This window comes from Hemitrygon akajei, chromosome 17 (genome assembly GCF_048418815.1).
Source record: "Hemitrygon akajei chromosome 17, sHemAka1.3, whole genome shotgun sequence".
In the NCBI taxonomy this organism is placed as follows: Eukaryota; Metazoa; Chordata; class Chondrichthyes; order Myliobatiformes; family Dasyatidae; genus Hemitrygon; species Hemitrygon akajei.
The window spans coordinates 38,990,203-39,007,060 of NC_133140.1; the positions used below are offsets into that span (position 1 = coordinate 38,990,203).

The following is a 16,858-nucleotide window of genomic DNA, read 5'->3' on the forward strand; positions in this document are numbered from 1 at the left end:
CGCAGCAGGCAGACGACGAGATGCCCAGCTACAGGACTGCAGTCTCGGGTTTGCAGCTGCAAGACTTTCTCGTAGGCCCAGGTGAGAGGACCCTCCCGTGCGACGTGGCTACCCGCCAACCTCGCCCCATCGTCCCAGCAGTCTGGAGGCAGTGAGTTTTCGACTCCATACATTGTTTGGCGCACCCATCTATCAGGACAACCGTCCGGCTGGTCTCCAGCAAGTTCGCGTGGCATGGACTTCGCAAACAGGTCAGTGAATGGGCCAGAACGTGCGCACAGTGCCAAACAGCCAAGGTGCAGCGGCACACTAAAGCCCCGCCGCAGCAGTTCAAACCCACCCACCGGAGGCTACACTCCTCAGTTACCTGGCTGTCCATTGCCATTGTTGACAGGGTGTAAATGGTTTAGATTATATTTTGATTTTGGTTTGTGAGAATGAAAAAAGAATCTTCTGGTTTTGGTAAATATGCTAGAATGTGTACATTGTAGCTTAATTAGGGTTGGTTCCTGTCTCCAAGGCGATCAGCCCCTGGCCTGCTACATCCCACTGAACCTGGGATGCTATCGGGTGAAGTGGAGGAAATGGCTGGGTTTGAGTTTTGTACGTTTTGTTTCCACGGCTATTTTGTGATGATTCATCACAGTAACCAATCCCCCCTCCATGGACTCTGTCTACACTTCTAGCTTTATCAGTACAGCAGCTAGCACAATCAGAATCAGGTTTATTATCACTGGCATGTGTTGTGAAATTTGTTAACTTAGCAGCAGCAGTTCAATGCAATACATAATATAGAAAAAACAAAATAAAATAGTAATAATAAATAAGTAGATCAATTACAGTTTATGTATATTGATAAATTAAAAATCATGCAAAATCATAAGTAATATATATTAAAAAAGTGAGGTAGTGTTCAAGGATTCAATGTCCATTTAGGAATCGGATGGCAGAGTGGAAGAAGCTGTTCCTGAATCGCTGAGTGTGTGCCTTCAGGCTTCTGTATCTCCTACCTGATGGTTACAGTGAGAAAAGGGCATGACCTGGGTCCTGGAAGTCCTTAATACTGGACACTGCCTTTTTGAGACACCACTCCCTAAAGATGTCGTGGGTACTTTGTAGGCTAGTACCCAAGATGGAGCTGGCTCGATTTACAACCCTCTGCAGCTTCTTTCAGTCCTGACTCCACCCACCTGAGACACTCTCTTCTCACTTCTTCTATTGGACAGAAGATATAGAAGCTTGAAAGCACGTCCCACCAGGCTTCAGGACAGGTTTTACCCCACCGGTACCAGACTATTAAATGGTTCCCTAGTAAGACAGGATGCACTCTTGACCTCTCAATTTAGCTTGGTATGATCTTGCACCTTATTGTTAACACTTCCCCTGTAGCTGTTACTTTATTCTGCATTCTTATTGTTTTACCATGTTCTACCTCAACGCACTGTGTAAGGATTTAATCTATATCAACAATATGCAAGACAAGTTTTTCACAGTACCTCACTTTGTGACAATAATAAACCAATTCCAATACACTGTGCCTCAATGATTCTCAATGTGGCATTTTAGCATGATCACGGTAACACTTTATACAACAGAAACTGAACTCAGTTTTTACAAAGATTGCATTATAGTTTCTTAAGGTTAAATAAATAGCTGCCTTGTGTTTGTCTCTGCTGCATGTATTAGAGGCTCATCTAGCAATTATGTTCAGGACTGGACATTAAAGCTCTCTCACACAGAATTTATTCTGCATCTTTGACTATGTCAGTGCTTCTCCCATCACAAGATCACAAGGCAAAGGAGCAGAAGTAGGCCATTCGGCCCATCGAGTCTGCTCCGCCACTCCACCATGAGCTAAACTATTCTCCCATCTAGTTCCAATTTCTGGCTTTTCCTCCATATCCCTTGATACCCTGACTAATTAGATACCTATCAATCCCCTCCTTAAACACCCTCAATGATAGGGCCTCCACAGCTGCATTTGGCAACAAATTCCATAAATACACGACCCTGTGAAGTTCAAAATGGAAAAGTCCTGATGCATTTGTGGAAAGTGAATGGTGGGTAGCCATCAGTTTTATTTCCTTGGATTAAATGGAGTTGAAAGTATTACTTATGCATGGACTTTACTCCTGATGGGATAGAGCTACGGAAATTTACTACCCCATATTCTCACCCCTCCCCTCTGTCTCAGATGCTTATAGACAATGTAGTTTCAAGTGTTTGAGTGTACAAAGTGAGCCCAGGATGAGGGGTGAAGATTTTCACCATCCTCGCTGAAAAGCTGTCAAACAATTCAATTAATACAGTCTTATCTAATTTTTTGGTAAATTAGCCTTGATTGAAAATTTCACAGAATGAAGATCACGGCAAATGTCTGTGATACAACGTGGGTGACCACAGATGGGATTTATGTAAATACAAGAAACCTTTCTATCCAGTGATAGAGAACACTTGGTGACAGAAGTGTAGACTGTCCAATCACCAACATTGATAATTCTTTCCTAAATGTCTTTGTATGGCATGTAGTTGGAGGAGAAACTACGCATTGTATTTCATAGGAACTCATATAAAAACAAGGCAACACCCTCTCCTCACCTCCCTATACCTCTGTCACATTCATAGGATCTGTACCTTGGAATATTGAGCTGCCCCGGTCTTGTCCTTCTCTCAGCTATGGTTCTGCTATGCCTTTCACATTTCAGTCATCAGAGCCAAATCCATGGCCTGAATTCATCCACCTTACCTGCACTGAAATAAATGTAGTTTAAGTGGATATTCCTTTTCCCGACTTTACTGTGCCCCTGGTTATCCTGATTACTAGACTCACTCTCACTGGATATTGCCTTATCCCATGACTTGCTCCTACTCTAAAGTCCCTAACCCTCTGAAGCAGAACTAGCAAATTTCCCTGCAAAGATATTGATCTCACTGTTTCAAGTGTAACTTGTCCACCTTATACAGGTTGCTTGCCCCCCAGAATTAACCTGGCCTATCATTCCATTTCTGACTTCACTAGCATATGGCACTGGGAGCAATTCAGAAACCATTACCCAAGATCCTGCTTCCTAACTTCTTACCCAACTCCCTACATTCATTCTCAAGAGCCTCATGGTTTGTTCTACCTGAAACAAGAGAAAATCTGCAGATGCTGGAAATCCGAGCAACACACCCAAAATGCTGGAGGGACTCAGCAGGCCAGGCAGCATCTATGGAAAAAAGTACAGTTGCTGTTTCGGACTCTTCAGCAAGACTGGAGAAAGAAAGCTGAGGAGTAGATTTGAAAGGTGGGGGGAGGGGAGAGAGAGAAACACCAGGCAATAGTTGAAACTTGGAGGGGGAGACATGAAGCAAAGAGCTAGGAAGTTGATTGGTGAAGAAGTCAGAAAGCTATGGAAGATAAAGGGTGGGGGGGGGGGGGAGAGGAGCACCAGAGGGTGGCAATGGGCGGGCAAGGAGACAACGTGAGGGGAAATGATGAAGGAGGGTGTGGAGGGGGCATTACTGGAAGTTTGAGAAATCAATGTTCATGCCATCAGGTTGGAGGTTGCCCAAAAAGAATATAAGATGTTGTTCCTCTAACCTAATTGTGGCCTTATCCCTAACAGTGGAGGAGGCATTGTATCATTTGTACAACTGCTGGCAGTTCACCCTCACTCTTGAGAATTTTCTGCAACCAGTCAGATCCATCCTTGACACTAGCACTTGAGTAGCAACACACATCCTACCATTTCTTCTGTGGTCACAGAACCTCCTGTTGTCCATCTTAAAGGACGACAAAGTCACTTTCTCCAGTCCAGATGCACAAATGTTCTTCTGTGGGATACTGTTGAAAAACCTCTTCAATACCTATTCAAAACTGTCATGTATTTGCTAGAATTAGAAGCATCACTATCTGGAATCAAACTAATGTTTTAGGGTGATATATGTTCTTCCTGCAGTTTGTGCAATTTAACTTCTAAAGGCAAAGATATATTCTATTAAATGAACTGTTTTGTTAACATGGCCCACCATCTTCAAAAAGTTTGTATCCAGGCTCCCTTTCAAACCATGGGATTACAATTTTATTTACAAGACTATAATGTCATATAAATGTTCCAATTTTATTAGCATTTTGGAAGGAACATGGAGCTAATGGATAAAGTGGCTCTTGTAAGACCATTAGAAAGTAACTTCTTAGGTTTAAGAGGGCCAACAAAAACAAAATCTGAGAATCGAAGTAGCCAGGCAACCTTAAAGATCTATTAAAGGAGTGCAGAGGTGAAAGTGCACCCTAAATAAAAAGGAAAGTTGAAACACTTTTCAACACTTAATGAAGCCAGCACATGCTTCCTGGTTTCGCTAAACATTCACTTTTAAAATCCAAGTAGATTTTGTAATATATAAAAATAAACATAATACTGACAACCACAAAATGTATGTCTAAGGTTTTAGATTATAAACATATCATCTTTTATCAAGATTAGCTTTTGTAAACAGGTAGTAATGTCTCATGCAACATTAAAAAAAATATGAAAACCTTAAGATCTGTGTAGTGTAAAGATGCACCTTTAAAACAGTACATTCATTTTAACACAATGCACTGCACAGCCCAGATCTGAGAGATTCATGACAAGGCAACTCCACTACTGGGCACACAATGGAAGGTGAAATTGTGAGGGCCATGATGTGATGCTGCAGGTAAACCTAGAACCTTGTTTGGTTTGGACTTTGAGGTGAATTTGCACGATGCATATTACAAATGCACAACATCTCTTTCCCCAATTAATCTGATTGTTTAAGTTTGGACCTATCTCCATCACCTCTATCACTGTATGCCCCTTTCTGCCTGAGAGCGACTCCCAAGAGCAGGCTTAATTTTTTGCTCCAATCAGCTCCACCAGATCCTGGCTGTGTATACAGCCTCAGACTGCTTTCTGCGTCTTCTTGTCCTCTATGCCTATATTCTTGATAAGGGGTTCCCAGGGATCTACAGGTGTTCTTTATGGGTTAGGCTCATATTGGTGTTAATGATTGGAGCCTGCAAGTGGAGACGATCATGTGCTCTGAGGATTTTCGCAGGCTCCTTAGAAGCCTTTACGGCCTGTGCAAAGTATGACTGTCACCTCTACTCTGCTGCAGAACAAGACTATGGATTGCCCCTGATATTGGTGTGAAAACATTATGATTAAAAGACCGAGTTCACAACAGAAAGTTCTCAAAACTGACAAATTCCTGACGGAAATAGCATTAACAAGGTTCAGACCAAGAAAGAAGTAATGGGGCTTCACTCAATTAACGCAATTTAAATTCTGAACTTTGTCAGCTTTGATTTAATTTATATGAATATTACATTGGTCATTCAAGTTAGCTTGCAGGTTGAATTGAATTTACTTTCTTCCTTCCTTCACATACATGAGGAGTAAAAATCTTTACATCTTCTAAATCTGCAATTTATAGTAATTTATAATAAATAGTATGTACAACAGGATAGTCAATATAACATAGAGATACAGTTGTGGTACTATTTCCCAGATGATATCAGCTGGAACAGTTTGTGGTTGTGGTGTCCCGGGACCCCAATGATCCTTCGGGCCCTTTTGACACACTGGTCTTTGTAAATGTTCTGAATAGTGGGAAGTTCACAGCTACAGATGCGCTGGGCTGTCCACACCACTCTCTGCAGAGTCCTGCGATTGAGGGAAGTACAGTTCCCATACCAGGCAGTGATGCAGCCAGTCAGGATGCTCTCAATTTTGTCCCTATAGAAAGTTCTTAGGATTTGGGGGCCTACACTAAACTTCATCAACTGTCTGAGGTGAAAGAGGCGCTGTTGCGCCTTTTTCACCACACAGCCAGTATGTACAGACCATGTGAGATCCTCAGTGATGTTTATGCCCAGGAACTTAAAGCTGTTCACCCTCTCAACCCCGGATCCATTGATGTCTATAGGGGCTAGCCTGTCTCCATTCCTCCTGTAGTCCACAACCAGCTCCTCAGTTTTTGTGACATTGAGGGAGTTGTTGTTTTCTTGACACCACTGTGTCAGGCTGATGATTTCCTCTCTGTAGGCTGTCTCATTATTATTTGAGATTAGGCCAATCAGTGTAGTGTTGTCAGCAAATTTAATTAGCAGATTGGAGCTGTGGGTGATGACACTGTCATGGGCATACAGAGAGTAAAGGAGGGGGCTTAGTACACAGCCCTGAGGAGCTCCTGTGTTAACGGTCAGAGGGGTGGAGGAGAGGGAGCCCATTCTTACCACCTGCCGGCGATCTGACAGGAAGTCCAGATCCAGCTGCACAAGGCAGGGTGAAAACCAAGGTCTCTGAACTTCTTGTCGAGCCTGGAGGGAATTATAGTGTTGAGTGCTGAACTGTAGTCCAAGAACAGCATTCTCACACAAGCATCCTTCTTCTCCATTTGTATAAGAATGGAGGTTCAGGGTCATGAGATGAGTTTGCAACTTAGGGCTTGAGTTGGGAGAGGTTGAGGTAATGGCTGGCAGTATCTTTGTGGGGTTTGGAAGATTGGCACAGTGTTTCTTTGGTATCTCTGCATCCAAAATGAGCTTGTAGTACAGATTTCTTCAGTCACTCAAGTGTATGGGAAAATTATAATATTTGTCAAGGTACTGGACTGCTGAACCTAAAGTGAAGCTGTATTCATCCGATTTCTGCTGAGTTCAGCTGTTGGAATTGACCCTTCAAAGTGAGCACAAACTCAAAAGCACTCACAAACCAGCCAGTTTACAGATACAATGCTCGCAGCATACCTTAAATATGAAAAGCTGCTGATTTTTCCCCCCAATTCCAAATTCAGAACTCCTGAGATGATGGTGGGGAGCTCCAGCTCACAGGTTTTACAGTTGGAGACCTATTCTGACAATATCACTGAGCCACAGTTCCTTCAGGTGTAGATAATAAGCTCATGGATTCCACGTGAAATGTACTACCTCAGTGAAGGAGAGGACACAGTAACTTTACTGTTATTCTTATACCAAATGCCCTGTTAAGTTCTAAACTTAAAACTTAGAAACTGACCTCTAGTTTCAGCATTGGCTCACAGACAGCGCTGGAGTCCCACTGAAAAAAAACTACAAAAAGGACTTCCAGTTCATTCACGGACACCAACTGCTGAAATTCCAACAGGGCATCGCACATTTGCTACGAATTGAACAAATGCACTTTGTTCAATTTATAGCAAGTACCTAAATAATAAATTAACAACTGGATGAAGTAACTCTCACTGCAGATGGGAGTCTGAATTAAATGTGGCAAATCCATGATATGAGATTAATGGAATTATTCAAAATGCACAGTGGTTTTATAGAGATGTATATACTAGGTTTTACAAGAGAGAAGGGAGAGCATATGTGTGTCAGAGGAAGAAAAAACAAATAAAAATATATTAAAAAAATATAAACAAAGTGAAGAAAAGGTAGAATTAGAAGTGAAAAAAATCAATGAGATGGAAAAGCCAAATAAAATATACCTGGGATTTGACACACTGAGATATTGCTAGAACAGAAATATGCAAAACACTCTCAGGAAAAGGTTTGATTCTATACTTTTTTGGTAGGCTCACTTTTTATTTATACAGAAATATAGCGAAGAGGTTACTGAAATAGATATAAAGAAAATATACTGTAGAGAGCGGACAGAGTGATTTACATAAGAAGTGTTATTGATAATTCAGCTAATGGTAAAATTAAATGTTAAATAAATATTTCCAGGTCATAAGTGAAGCCATTGAATGACTGGTCTAGGCAGAACCAATGCCATTTAAACCGTGCACCCTGGCAGGGTTAGTGGTTTGGAAACACTGTGCAGGTATTTGTGTAAGGCATAATCAAGTGGGAAAGAAAACAAACACTTTAGCCCTTGCAAAAAGCTCCTCTAACACACCAGAGACCCCGTTGCTTTCGAGGCATGTGGCCACCATACTAAAATAACATTTCAGCAACTGTGGAGTTAGTTCATGGAGAATGACCACAAGAAAGATCAAGGCAGGAGCACTGGTTGGTTAAACATGTACATATTTATATAATACGCACCCTTTAATGTATATAAATATAAATATATATGTACAACTTACAAGTTATTTTATTAATGCATAAAACAACTTTTTAATTGCCATTCCACTTCAGAGAATTCCATCTTATCCAGTACAGCTGGAATGTCCGTTATACTTTCATCAGCAAGGGGCTGCTTCTTTTATTGGTGTCAAGGGAGGAAGTGTCAGTCATTTCTATGCAATTGGCAACTTCTACTTCATCTCTTTTTCGTTTGTTTTTGAGTGGGTTTTCCCCCTCACACAGTTTTCCTTCTGAGATCCCAAGAGATCGTAGGCACACAATAGCCGCGGATTGCTCCACTACCTTCTTGGTTTTATCCCTGAGAAACAAAAGAAGAGAAGTAACGAGGTTAATTGCAAGTTAAGAAATAGGAGCTTGAGTAGGTCACTCAGCACCTGAAGTTTGTTCCGCCATCAGATAAGATTGTAACTAATCTGAAAAAAGCCAATGCATTAACAGATCTCACTGCAAACAAGATAGGGAGATGGATACCAGACATATTCCCTTAATTAACTCATGCTAGTGGCATCAAGGATAATCTTTATTTTGCATGGTGTTGCAGTTTTGAAAGGGACTATGTCAATGTTTGGACACACATGGACTCCAGAACGGCATAAGTAATATCCAAAAGCTACCTGTTGGACCATACTCCTGAGAAGCACATATGCAAGGAAGTCAGACAGAGCTGAAATCAAAATGAGTGACTCTTCTGGATGAAGAATTTCTGATCTGAAATATTGACTGTGGCTCTTAGCACAGATACAGCCTGAGTTGCTGAACATGTCCAGCATTTTCTGTTTTTATTTTAAGTTTAAAGTCAAATTCAGAAGATCCCTCAATGGTGAAGAGATATTTTGTGGAGGTTCTGATATGCAAATCAATGGAGAGAGATAAAATAACAGCATTTCTTTTAAACATCATATAATTAGTCTGAAATCGATTCCAACTCAACCAAATGCAGCTCATTTGTGAATATTTGACCATTTTTCTTAATAAAAGTCCTTACTGATTGAGAAAGTCAACATTTACACAAAGAAAATTTAAATTCCAACATCAAGGAGCACAAATCTGTCTGCCACCAATGCTAAATTCAAGAGATTCGGCTGCTATTTGTATTTGGCTACCAAAAGCTGGTTTCGATAAAGTTAATGCAACTGAATGTAGAGAAGTTGGTACAACTGGAGATCTGCACATCTATACCTGTTTTGCACTAGTGTCTAATCCTAAGAAAAACTTGAATTGAAGTAATGATCTTACCTAATTGTTAAATTAAATGCCATGGAATAAAAGTATACCTTAATGATGAAAAAAAGGGAGTTTCCACACAGGCTATGCTTGATTGGTTATCATTTGATCATCTGAACCCAATAAAAACCAACACAATCCCCTCATTAAAGTATGAAGAATAAATTAATTTATTGAGGGGCCATATTTACATAGAACTCAATGGCTCAGAAGTAATTAATAATCAAATAGTAATAAACAGTGACCTTGCAAAGCTTTCAAAATTAACCACACCTCTTAATAATCTATGGCAGAACCTGGATGAACTTCATAATAGAACTCAGGAAGACAACAGCATTTTTGTTTGAGTGTTTTAAATAATTATTTTTTGAAATTGAATGATAAATATTCACACTTTCCCCTTGTTGTAGCAGACAATAAAGGCAGAGGAAGTGAAAGCCCAGTTGTCTGTTAAAAGTCAATTTGTACCAAAGCCAGGATTAATAGGTCAGAAAGGGAGAGATTTGAAAGACAGGTCATTGCCTAGAAAATTAAAAGTTTAATCTTCTTGAAGTTATATTTATTTTGCTTCACCAACTCCATTTCAGATTTATTCCTTAAATTTTACGTAACTTTGACTGGAGAGATTCTTAGCCAACTAATTATATGACCATTGCTACCATGTACTTAATTGCTAGGATGTGTCCGCGTCACCACCCAGCAGAGGACACAAAGGTTATGATCAATTAGTTGGGAATATGCTATAAACCTGTGCTATACTTTTTGTGTTGTTCATGATTGGTGACTGTTGAACTGTGAAACAAAATTACAGGTATGTTTTAACAACGCTAAAATAGACGAGTATAGAAAATTGCAGGAAAATTCAGCAGGTTAGGCAGCATTTGTGCAAAGAGATGCAGTTAATACTTTAGGTTTGACTCAGGGCGTCTCACTTTCCATATATTAGATTCAGAATTAAGTTTAATATCACTGGCATATGTCATGAGATTTATTGTCTTGCAGCAGCACATTGGAATACATAGTAATTACATTACAGTAAAATAATATAAAAACATAAACAAGTGCGAACAATAGTGAGGTAGTGCATACGGGTTCATTGACCATTCAGAAATAACACAGCAGAGGGAAAGAAACTACTCCTGAAATGTTGATTGCTTGTCTTCAGGCCCCTGTATGTACCTCCTCTTTGATGGTAGCAATGAGAAGAGGGCATGTCCTGGGTGCAGGGGGTCCTCTGTGCCGCTATGAAGCATTGCCTTTTGAAGGTGTCCTCAATGCTGAGGAATTTAGAGTCCATAATGAAGTTGGCTGAGTTTACAACTTTCTGCAGCTTTTTCTGATCCTGTGCATTGGCCCCTCCATAAAAGACGGTAATACAATCAGTTAGAATACTCTCCACAGTACATCTGCAGAAATTTGCCTGATCTGACGAGTGTTTTCACCACTGTCTATCTTTACTTCTGATTTTTGGCATCTGTATTTCAATCTCAAATCAAGTTCAAGTGTAATTGTCATTCAACCTTAGATGAATACCCCTGAGTACGACCAAACGAAACAGTGTTATTCCAGGGCCAAGATACTAACAGTCACACACAGCACAAAACACATATAAGAAGGTAATAAAAATAGTCACACAAAATTTTTAAAAAAATACATAATATAGTCCAAGACCCTGAGTGTCAGGTCCTGTAGATTGATGGTGCATGGATGTTGTCAGCAAGAACAAGCTCGCAGCAGTCTGCACATGATTGCAATCCAGATTGTTTTTCAGTAAGCGAACACTGGAAGGCAGCACTGACACGAGGGTCCACACCCTAACCCGGCATGGACTCCAGGTCACCTGCTGCACCTCTGCCCGAGTCTTCTCCCTGGCTGGCTGAAACAGGCAGCCCTGTGGCATGTGAACCAGTACTCTACATTAACAATGTTCACCAGGGTCTCTGGATCAGAAGAAAATCGTCCAACTCAATCACTCATTTCGGTCGTTAGACTGCACAGGTGGCAACATGGTCTGTACCAAGTTTAGCTCCTTCACTATTGAGCAGCAACTCATCAGTGAGGTAGACCTGCAGTACTTGATGTTTTTAATAACCAGCAGTGTCATGTGATCGTTAAAAGAAAGACACAAAGGATGAACAATTGCATCTTTGGTTGGACCTGATGCGGAATGTTTGATGGTTCTGGGTCTGTACTCGCTGGAATTCAGAAGGATAAGGGGGGGGGGGGGGGGTCCCATTGAAACCTTTCAAATGTTGAAAGGCCTAGACAGAGTAGATGTGGAAAGGATGCTTCCCATGGTGAGAGAGTCTAGGACAAGAGGGCACAGCCTCAGGATAGGAAGCGCCCTTTCAAAATAAAGGTGCGGAGAAATTTCTTTAGCCAAAGGGTGGTGAATTTGTTGTCACATGCAGCTTTGGAGGCCAGATTGTTGGGTGTATTTAAGGCAGATTGATAGGTTCTTGATTGGACATGGCGTCAAAGGTTACAGGAAGAAGACTGGGAACTGGAGTTGAGGAGGAGAAGAAAAAAGGATCAGCCATGATTGAATGGTGGAGCAGACTCGATGGGCCAGATGGCCTAATTCTGCTCCTATGCCCTATGGTCTATACAGGAATAGATAAGAACCGAGAACCAAGAATACCAAAAGTTTTGACTAAACCTACAATTAATCTGCACGCTAGAATCTATAGAAACACATTTCTCTACCCATATGAAAAATGGCCCAGCTTTATTTAAAAATATTTTCATGCTAATAGTTTTGGGCCACATCCAGAATCATGGCAGCTTACAGCACTACAAAAGAGTTGAGTTGGTGTGTCATACTGGTTCACACTCTTGCTGATACATGAGAGAAATGCCAGGCTGCACTGGGAACATTGGCTATGAACTTGGGTTGATTACTAAAGAGACCTTTGTGCCCAGTGGCCATGGAAGGCCAACAGCAAAGACCAAGGCTGTGAAATCTCAGTAGTATTGTATCTGTCAGTTAGGGTAAGGATGGTGATTCCAGAATGTCTTCAAGGAAAAGGGCTTCCCTTCCTCCAACACTGACGTTGCCCTCACCTGCCAACTCCTCCATTCCTGGTTATCTGGCCTCACCCCATCTTCTGTCGCCTTAACAGAGGTAGAGCTCCTCTTGTCCTTACCTAACACCGCAGGAGCTCCATATCCACACATCATTCTTCAAAACTTCCATCTTCAAAATAATCCTCCCATCAAACACATCTTGACCTCCCTCCTGCTCTCTACTTTCCATACGAATCACTCTCACCATGATTCTCTTGTCCATTCATCCTTCCCCTCTAATCTCCCTCCTGGCATTTATCTCTGCAAGCGGAAGAAATGCCACACCTGCCCATTCACCTCCCTCACTGCCATTCAATGTCCCAAGCAGTCCTTCCAGGTGAGGCAACACTTTGCCTGCAAATCAGTTTGAGTTGTTTACTGTATCTGGTGCTCCTGTTGTAGTCTCTTCTACATTGGTGACACCTTATGTAGCTTATGGGACCACTCTGTCGAGCACCTTTGCTTCACGCACAACAAGCAGGACCACTTTAATTAATCGCCATTCTGACCTGTCTTTCCATGGTCTCCTCTACTGTCACAATGAGGCCACTTTCAGGTCGGAGGAGCAACACCTCATATTCCGTCTGGGTAGCCTCCAACCTGATGGTATGAATATCAATTTCTCTAACTTACAGCAACTCTTCTTCCATTCCCCACTCTGGTTCCCCTCTTATCACTTCTCTTCTCCTCATCTGCCTATCATTTCACACTGATGCCCGTCTTCATTCCCTTTCTCCCATTGACAATTCCCCTCTCCTATCAGATTCCTTCTTCATCCCTTTGCCCTTTCCAGCTATCAACTGCCTTCTCCACCCATGCACCTCCCTCACCTGGTTTCACTAATCACCTTCCCCATCTTCTTATTCTGGTTTCTTCCCCCTTCCTTTCCAGTCCTAATGAAAGGTCTTGGGCTGAAACATTGACTGTTCATTCTTTTCTATAAATGCAGCCTAATCTGCTGAGTTCCTCCAGAATTTTGTATGTGTTAGTCTGGATTTGCAGCAGGCATAGGATCTTGTGTTTTTGAAAATCTCGCCCATTTTCCAAAAGAAGATGTGAAAATATCAAAGAGAACAAGACAATTTTTTTGTTTGTTCTTCAAGGTCTGTCTGCAGGCTGAATATTCCACTGCTTCATTCTGGAGCAATACCATATGCCCACACGCATTTCTTTCAATTCTACCAGCTTCATCTTACTCTCCAAAAAAAAACTAGATGTCTTTCTACTAATCCTTTAACATTTGCTGCTTCCTAAATCCACATCCTTCTCTCAGACATTTACTAATTTGATTAGTTAGCCAATTCCAGAATTACCTCAACCTACAATGCAGGGCCAAACTCTCTTTAATGGCCACAGGCACTGTGCATTTTCCTTCTCTCACTGAGTGCAGCTTTTGACATGTTGACCCCATGATCTCTTGCTGTCTAAATCGATGAAGCCTCCAAACTGCCTCTCTTCCCAATCTGACATTTTCACTATGTGAGTCAGTTGAGGTTCTGCGTTCAGTATTTTCTCCACCTCCATTCTACATGGGTCCTTGCAGTACAACAGTCAATAACTTTTACACTGATGACACTCCGTTCCATTTCTCCATCATGCTCATGGCTCTACGCTGTAAATGTTCTGAATACCATATTGAGGTTTAAATGGGCCACAGTCTTCTCTATTGTCATAAGCAGTACACCCTTGCTATGGATTTTATTTGTCTGTCCAGAAATGATCTCAAACTGTATTAGATCTTGCTATCTCGCTTGAATCTATGTTTTGGTTCCAATTTCATAATGTCATCATTTGAAAATATACCACTGTTATAACAGGCAGTAAATCTAACTCACTTACCACTCTTGTGCTCACTCATTTCAATTCTCTAACACCTCAAGTATGAAATCATCTTTATTTAAACTTCTAGTGTTGATCATCCCTATCTGTAACCTACTCCAAAAGTACAAACCCTGTCTTGTAAATTCCATGCTTCTGTAGACTAGGCCCAGTTTTTGTCTTCATTTGTCCATTCTCTTCTGATCACGATCCTCCTCACACGAAGCTGGCACTCCATCAACGTGTTAAGACTGCCCCTCAAGTCCCTCTGGTTTGTAGCCTGTTTCATTAGCTAGATCTTTTACCTCTCTTTCCATTATTCCACTTCTGTCATGTCAGTATTTTTGTTACTGCACTGCAATCTTTGCCTTATTCAGAGCTGTTCTGGTGCTATTTGTTGTATTTATTATTACCAGGTCTAATTACTCTGTGAACCTCATGCACACAGCAAAGTTGTTTGCACCCAGGTGTCTATGATAGTAATAAACTAATCTCAGTTAACTAATTAATCTAAAACCAACATTTGTTTACCACTTCTGTTTAATGCTCTTTTTTTTGTAAAACAGACTGGGTGATACACTTGATGCAATTTTCTATAAAATGGGAAGTGTTGTCTGTTTGATTAGGAGGCTCCCAAATCTGCAAACTGCAGAAAAATAATACTTCAGCTAATAGTTGATGCACATTTATCATTAATTTTGTATTACACACCTTATTAATTAAACCATTTGTGTGCAACAACACTTTTCATTTGTGTTGATGGAATCAGTTTCACGACATTTAATCAGTTAATGAAAACATGCCCTCATGAGTAAGCAGTGACGTCTTTAATTGTACATTTCAGGACAGCTTGTTCCTTAGCTATTAAACTTATAAATGCCTCTGAGATTCCTTGGCATGTCTTACCCTTCTCAGATGTAGGAGATGATGAGAATTTGTGAGTGAAGTTGCTTTTAATCATGTTTTGGAACTTCTGGTAGAGTTTGCTCTAATGAATACCAGTCTACTCCTATAAAGGACTTATTATCCATAGAAAGACGGGATATAGGATTGGAAGATGTAGAATCTTTGTGTGTAGAGCTAAGAAATTGCAAGACCCTGATGTGAGTTATATACAGGCCCCCAAAGAGTAGTCAGGATCTGGGATATCAATTTCAATAGGAAATAGAAAAGGCATGTGACTTTGCCCTTATTACAATAGTCATGGGGGATTTCAATATGCAGGTAGATTGGGAAAATCAGACTGGCGCTGAATCCTAAGAGAGAGAATTTGTAGAATGCCTACAAGATGGCTTTTTAGAACAGCCTGCGGCTGAGCCCACCAGGGGAAAGGCAATTCTGGTTTGCATGCTGTGCAATGAACTAGATTTGATAGGGAGCTTAAAGTAAAGAAACCCTTGGAAGGCAGTGATTATAATATGATAGAATTCACCTGCAGTTTGAGAAGGAGAAGATAAAGTCAAATATTTCCATATTACAGTGATGTACAGGGAATTCAAAGTTCAAAGTAAATTTATTATCAAACTACTTACATGTCACCATATACAATGCCGAGAATCATTTTCTTGCAGGCATACTCAATAAATCAATGAAAGAATCAATGAAATATTGCACCAACTTGGGCATTCAACCAGTGTGCAAAAGACATACACTGTGCAAATACAAAAATCAATAATAATAAATAAGCAATAAATATTGAGAACCTGAGATGAAAAGTTCCAGAAAGTGAGCCCATAGGTTGTGGGAGCATTTCAAGGATAGGGCTAAAGAAGTTTAGTGAAGTTATCCCCTTAGATTCAAGAGCTCAATGGTTGAGCAGTAATAACTGTTCCTGAACCTGGTGATGTGAGTCCTGAGGCCCCTGTATCTTCTTCTTGATGACAGCAGCAAGAAGAGAGCATATCCTGGGTGGTGTCAGGTCCCTGACAATGAATATGGCTTTCATGAGACAACGTTTCATATAGACGTGCTCCACGGTGGACTCTGATGGACTGCATCGTATCTCTTACTTTTTGTAGGATTTTCCATTCAGGGCATTGATGTCTTCATACCAGGCAGTGATGCAGCCCATCAATACTCTCTCCACTACACACTTATAGAAGTTAGTCAAAGTTTTAGATAACATGCTGAATCTTCACAAACTCCAAAGGAAGTAGAGGCAATGTCATGCTTTCTTTGTAATTGCACTTATGCGCTGGGCCCAGGACTGATCCTCTAAAATAGTGGTTACCAACCCGTCGATCGCAATCGACTGGTCGATCTTTGAGACTTTCCCAGTAGATCCCGAAAAAACCCCAAATACTGTTGAAAGATTGTTTCCGGGTTGCGGGGTTTTAGTTCCGTTCTTTCTACCCAGTGCGCATGTGTGTAGCTCCCCGTACTACACAGTGTAATTCAACACGTACAAACAAGCTGGATGAACTCAGCAGCATCCGTTGAAATGAGCATACAACTTGCTGACTGCTGAGTTCATCCAGCTTGCTTGTACGTGTTGATTTGACCACAGCATCTGCAGTGTACTTTGTGTTTACACAGTGTAATTCAGTGGTCCCCAGCCGCAAGGAAACAATGTGAGTCAGTTGAACGTTTCCTCATTCCCCATCATGCCCACTGTTGAACTTGAATGCACGCGAGGACATCAGTCGCCTAAAAGCAGCGATACCCTCGCGCCAG

General features: G+C 41.1%; 1 protein-coding gene across 7 annotated transcripts in view; it reads right to left on the reverse strand.

The window, feature by feature from the left end:
* Positions 1-8,066: 8,066 nt before the first annotated feature.
* dus2 (dihydrouridine synthase 2) overlaps positions 8,067-16,858 on the reverse strand; it is a 114,027-nt gene continuing 105,235 nt past the window's right edge. For all 7 annotated transcript variants that reach the window (XM_073069953.1, XM_073069957.1, XM_073069952.1 and 4 more), the window contains one exon: positions 8,067-8,375. In XM_073069953.1, coding sequence (XP_072926054.1) covers positions 8,165-8,375 — 211 coding nt within the window. In that variant the 3' untranslated portion in view covers positions 8,067-8,164. The remainder of the gene's footprint in view (positions 8,376-16,858) is intronic.